Source organism: Sinocyclocheilus rhinocerous, unplaced genomic scaffold, assembly GCF_001515625.1.
Source record: "Sinocyclocheilus rhinocerous isolate Xijiao unplaced genomic scaffold, SAMN03320098_v1.1 scaffold24, whole genome shotgun sequence".
NCBI classification, from domain to species: Eukaryota; Metazoa; Chordata; class Actinopteri; order Cypriniformes; family Cyprinidae; genus Sinocyclocheilus; species Sinocyclocheilus rhinocerous.
In genome coordinates this window covers 2086703-2093072 of record NW_015647124.1, presented here as the reverse complement: position 1 = coordinate 2093072, position 6370 = coordinate 2086703, and the positions used below count along the sequence as shown (strand labels likewise).

Here is a 6370-nt window from a genome sequence, read left to right as displayed (position 1 = left end):
GTAAAAAATAAAATTTTAAAGCCTTGCCAACAGAATGAAAGCCTATTAACAAAAATTGCATAATTTTACAGTTAAATGGCACTGCGATTAAAAATAGCAGTTTTAATGGGTTTCAATGGGGACATTTTTGTCCTTAAGGTCCTGAGAGGAACAATTTTTTGTACCTAGTGCAAAACAGATTTATTAAAGGAAATGTAAGTGAAATAGTAAAATTCCAATAAAAATACACACCTGTGCCAACATTTATGCAGTTGGCAATAACACAGGCAAAATGATAAAAAAAACAAAAAACTGAAAAGGACAAAAATGTCCAAAAGGTCTCACATGGGTTAATGACGTTAAACGGTAAATTACTCAGAACGTAAAAAACCCCCACTTTAGTTATTAAAAGCTCTAATCTAGTGACGCTTTAAATAACATTTATTCTGCTGGCAACTCTGGTTGCTAGTTTGAATGACTGACTATCATCACTTCACTGCTAAAAGGCCAATGATCGGGGCCTCAATGGAAATAAACTATAGGCAAATCAATAAGCCATTTGCTGTGTATGGAAATACAAGTGACGCATAGTAGATAACTACTGTGTTATTACATCTTATTTACATCAGTGATCTTCAGCGAAAACGTGCCGCGACCGGCTGGTTCAGGCCTAACGACACCAAAACTGCATGTGTATGCAAGTGCCATATAACCGAAAACTCCCGTACATGACACATGCGGAACATACCCGTTATCTGCTGGAAACGTAAGATCTCTGTTTGTGAATTCCCTTCGTGCAGATTTTAGATCCACATTTGCAATTTTGTGAGCACAACTCACGGCGTGCGTCAAAGCCTTGTCGGCTACTTCCAGAGAGAGAGGGAGAGAGAGATACTTGGATGGAGGCGCGCCAAAGCTTCAGCGGCCATGGTCTACCGCCACCCGCTGGCCTGGAGCGGAACTACAGAAAATACCCCGCATCTTATTTTGTGTTCCACACTTTATACAGTCTATGGTTCCACAGAAGGAAGATTTGGAGCAAAATGGTGAGTAAAGAAATATTTGGGTGTAAAGTATTCCTCGAATGTTTTGATTACTTAATAATTTTAGTATGCTGTTTGTTGCTCAAGAAACATTTCTTACTCTCAATGTTGAAAACAGTCACGCTGCTTAATATTTTAAGATGTTTTTTTTTTAATTAAAAACGGTAAACGGTGCATTTTGAGCAATAGAAAGTAAAAAAAATTAATAAAAAATAGAAATCTGTAGTATCTTTCACCTTTGATCAACTTAATGCATCCTTGCTGAATAAAAGCATTAATTTCTCAAATATGTATAAAATATACATATTTTAAATTATATTTACTTAAAATTATATATGTATATTATTAAATAATAATGTATATACATATATATAAACGAGTGGCCGTTCACATTTGCCTAATTTGTAGCCTTGCATATATATTTTGGTAAATCTATAAACTGAATTTGCACATTAAGTTGAAAAATAATTTGTGATTTTATGAAAATTGATTGAAAAAGGGACTCTTGCTGAAGTTGTGTCCTAAAGTTTTTTAATGTTTATATTTACACACTCCCAATATTTAATTAGAAATATATTTTCTAAATAGAGTGGATCAAATAACATGGATGAGTCGAACAGGCACACAATATCTGACAAACTGATGAAGAAAACCAGAAATTCACAACTTAAATTCATACAAAAGTACATTTTATTTTCACAAATTAAAAATAAAAATCAACAATAAGTCCTATAGAGAGAACAGTCGAGAGGGAAAAGCACATTTTCTAACTCCAGTTTGGTTTGTGTGTGTCGTGTTGATGTTTTCCAGTGTAGTTAATGTCCATATATTTCCACAGAGTTGGGCGCTCAGCATCTGCAGTGGTTTCCTGCACAAAACTCAAAAGCTGTGAAACTATGATGACCCCGGTGAAAACAGTAGACTGTAAACTAGAATCAAAGCATATCCATTCTCGAACACATTTACACGAGAAGAGAGTGTAAAGAAAGAAAATGAAAATAAAATGTCCAACAACCTGCCATTTCAAGATGCAGCTTTCTGAGTACCAGGAGAAATGCCATGTGAAACCAGCGGTCTCACTCTTCTACTGTCCCTACTGCTATTCACATACATAATAAACGTCTACATCTACAGCATACGATGAGTCTGAGAGCGAGAGATTTCACAGCAGTGGATGAGAATATAATGCCAATGTGTGTCTTGATGGCAAAGAGAATGTGAAAGTGGATGGAAAATAGAAATTAAAAAAAAAGCACAATTAAGACAGTTGGGCAGGGAGAGGGAAACAGAAATACAAGTACACACAGAGCACCACTTCCTGTTGAGAGCGCTTGCATCCTAAGGATGCAGGAAGCTCACAGGAAGTAGTCAGCGACTGGCTTTTTGGAGGGAATGCCTCTCGTTTCTTGTGGAGCAGCTTCGAATATGATGAACTCTTTCTGCAGGTGCTCGTCAAGCTCCAAGATTGCCGCCACATTACCACATCTATGACAAAGAAAAGTGGATAGGTAAGCATTTTGTTTTCTTATTAATAGTATAAATCTTGAATTAAAAAAAATTAAAAAAAAAAAAAAAAAAAAAAAAAAAAAAAAAAAAAAAGTCAGTTGTGAGTGATTGAGTCTGATTCAAACCACTGACTCACAAGAGCCGGTTCATTTGTTGCTCACGCTGTGTTTGTTGTGTGTGTAGGAAACTCTCACATCCACTATAAAGATGCAATTAACAAAAGCGCAGGTGAACGCACACAAAGTTTTCCAGACTGGTGCAAATACTGACTAGATTTAAAATGACCGTTGTTTGTGGTTTTTATTTGTCATCTTTGTTACTATTTTAGTTACAGTCTGCAACCCTGAATAATACAAAAAACGAATAATTCGAAAAACGAATTCCAATCAGGGTTATTATAGTTAAACACAAAACCATAAAGCTTATTTTACTTTAAACTTTTTCAGAGAAGTAATTTCAGCTGTTTGCTAAGGCAACACTTCTCAGTTTCATTTAGTTTAACTTGATGTACTAAAACTGAAAAAATTAAAAGAAACATTTTCATTACTTGAAATAAACTAAACGTTACCTGAAATACAATATAAGTACTTTATTTCACCTATTTTAATTTCTAATTTTCATTTAGTTTAACTTGATGTACTAAAATAACTAAAAGTTAAAAAAATAAAAAATAAAAAAATAAACATTAGCGGAAATAAAAAACGAACTAAATTTTCGAAGCTACATTTCTCCTTTTAGTTTAGTTTAACTTGATGCGCTAAAATAAGTTCAACTGAAATAAAAATAAGAAAAAACACAAAAACTAAAACCATAAAAATACAACATTTTTTCATTACTTCGAATAAAATAACTGAAACAATGTTGAAATTAAATAGCCTTTCTCATTTTCATTTAGTTCACTTGATGTACTACACCAACTACATTTTCTGGATAAAAAAAAAAAGTAGACATTTAAAAATAATGTGGAAAAAAAAGGACAAACTTTAAAATAAAAATACAGACTGAAAACATGAAAACAACAACTAATTCATAAAAACATTTATGAAAACTATAGTAAAGCGGTAATACTAAAATAATACGGATTCCAATAACAATTAGTGTTGTCAAAAGTCCCGACGTCGGTACCAGTTGGTACTGAAATTTAAAAAATGTGACGATACCAGCATTTCCCACTAACATTTTGAGCGCTGTTGAGCAGATTCTTAAACACCTCTGGATTGGCCATTGTGTTCACGAGCTCAACAGATGTGTCTGTGATTGGCTACAATGATCATTGCTTCACGCTCTTCACCTAGCGCTCACACAGATACACACGGGAGCATTTGAAAACCGCGTCGATCCCTAATATATCTACTCGTAGACGAATGAGTACAACAACAAAAAAAACTCCTGTACACTTCTGTAGACTGGAGAAAGACATGGATTATCATTTGTCTACTTTAAATTTAAAACATTTATGAAAACTATAGTAAAGCGGTAATACTAAAATAATACGGATTCCAATAACAATTAGTGTTGTCAAAAGTCCCGACGTCGGTACCAGTTGGTACTGAAATTTAAAAAATGTGACGATACCAGCATTTCCCACTAACATTTTGAGCGCTGTTGAGCAGATTCTTAAACACCTCTGGATTGGCCATTGTGTTCACGAGCTCAACAGATGTGTCTGTGATTGGCTACAATGATCATTGCTTCACGCTCTTCACCTAGCGCTCACACAGATACACACGGGAGCATTTGAAAACCGCGTCAATCCCTAATATATCTACTCGTAGACGGATGAGTACAACAACAAAAAAACCTCCTGTACACTTCTGTAGACTGGAGAAAGACATGGATTATCATTTGTCTACTTTAAATTTATTTTGAAAGAAGTATTATTTTTCATATTTTTGCCCAAAATTGGAGGGATTGGCCACTGAGCGCTATAAACACATGTAATGTAGGTTTCATTCATACTGGAAGCTGGAGTGCGCCCTCAGGCAGAAACTCCACATATGCATCACAGAAGTAATAGAACTCATGACGCTCCAGGAAATCCCTCATATGGACAAAAGCATCCGGCTATCGCTGTAACTGAATAAAAGGAAAATAGAAACGTTTTGAATGATGAAACATGAAGACAAACTCTCGACTGTGACAATATATGGCTTATGTGTGTTCGTCAAGCAATCTCTGGTATTTTCATAATTATGTATATTTACAATCCATTGCTAATCGACAGGCTTTATTACAGTATAGAATATATATTTTCTGCCTCATTCTGCGATAAGAAGCAACATCAGATCACAAAAGGATGCATCTGACTGATGTTGTGGAGTAAAACATGTCATAATGTTCTCTTTTGTTGGACAACAGATTTAGAAACGCTTCTCATTGCGAGATGTTTGACGTGTATTGCTTTTTTAAATGCACGTTATAGCGGGGAGGTGTACATCTCAGCACGTAGACTCACAGACATACAGAGTCAATTCGGAGAAATAAAACGCACGGAAATGATTGCAACGTTTGCAATTCACAAGCGCGTATTGATGTCGTACCGAACGGTTCAATAATATATTGAGAACTGCGAGACAAAAACGCACCTGTAGCAGTAATTGGGAGCAGACCACACAGTGAGAACAGTCTCGTTGAAGTGCCACTTGTAACCTTCCATGACAAGCTGATGTGCCCTGCAGATCATGTCGATGTCGTTGGCGGCGTTGAACTGGGCCACGACGTCACTGCCAAACAGATATCCAGCACCTCTCGGGCTGACGCCCCATCCTGTGGTGTCTGAATCAGAGAGCCATGCAGTCATATAATGAGATGCTGATGATGAACAACTTCTCAGTTGTAATCTAGAATTACCTTCAGGATCAGACCACAAAAGATCACACATGGGACCATCATGAGGCACTTCCTGCTTCCTGTTTTCATTTAGTTTAACTTGATGTACTAAAATAACTAAAAGTTAAAAAAATAAAAAATAAAAAAATAAACATTAGCGGAAATAAAAAACGAACTAAATTTTCGAAGCTACATTTCTCCTTTTAGTTTAGTTTAACTTGATGCGCTAAAATAAGTTCAACTGAAATAAAAATAAGAAAAAACACAAACTAAAACCATAAAAATACATTTTTTGATTACTTCGAATGCAGAAACTCCACATATGCATCACAGAAGTAATAGAACTCATGACGCTCCAGGAAATCCCTCATATGGACAAAAGCATCCGGCTATCGCTGTAACTGAATAAAAGGAAAATAGAAACGTTTTGAATGATGAAACATGAAGACAAACTCTCGACTGTGACAATATATGGCTTATGTGTGTTCGTCAAGCAATCTCTGGTATTTTCATAATTATAAATTAAATAGCCTTTCTCATTTTCATTTAGTTCACTTGATGTACTACACCAACTACATTTTCTGGATAAAAAAAAAAATTAGACATTTAAAAATAATGTGGAAAAAAAAGGACAAACTTTAAAATAAAAATACAGACTGAAAACATGAAAACAACAACTAATTCATAAAAACATTTATGAAAACTATAGTAAAGCGGTAATACTAAAATAATACTGATTCCAATAACAATTAGTGTTGTCAAAAGTCCCGACGTCGGTACCAGTTGGTACTGAAATTTTAAAAATGTGACGATACCAGCATTTCCCACTAACATTTTGAGCGCTGTTGAGCAGATTCTTAAACACCTCTGATTGGCCATTGTGTTCACGAGCTCAACAGATGTGTCTGTGATTGGCTACAATGATCATTGCTTCACGCTCTTCACCTAGCGCTCACACAGATACACACGGGAGCATTTGAAAACCGCGTCTATCAGCGTATCCCTAATATATC

At 35.3% G+C, this 6370-nt stretch overlaps 2 protein-coding genes across 4 annotated transcripts in view; both read right to left on the bottom strand.

The window, feature by feature from the left end:
* The window catches only part of eif3c (eukaryotic translation initiation factor 3, subunit C), a 26576-nt gene extending 25702 nt beyond the window's left edge, over window positions 1–874 (bottom strand). For both annotated transcript variants that reach the window (XM_016513349.1, XM_016513350.1), the window contains exon 1: window positions 728–874. The gene's annotated coding sequence lies outside the window, so the exon portion shown is untranslated. The remainder of the gene's footprint in view (window positions 1–727) is intronic.
* An 815-nt stretch (window positions 875–1689) lies between these two features.
* ppp4cb (protein phosphatase 4, catalytic subunit b) overlaps window positions 1690–6370 on the bottom strand; it is a 10946-nt gene continuing 6265 nt past the window's right edge. Inside the window, exons 8-10 of one of the 2 annotated variants that reach the window (XM_016513348.1) lie at window positions 5379–5414; window positions 5114–5303; window positions 1690–2507 (exon numbers count right to left, since the gene is read on the bottom strand). In XM_016513348.1, the coding sequence (XP_016368834.1) occupies window positions 2378–2507; window positions 5114–5303; window positions 5379–5414 (356 nt within the window). In that variant the 3' untranslated portion in view covers window positions 1690–2377. The remainder of the gene's footprint in view (window positions 2508–5113; window positions 5304–5378; window positions 5415–6370) is intronic. The other variant, XM_016513347.1, reaches the window with a different exon arrangement.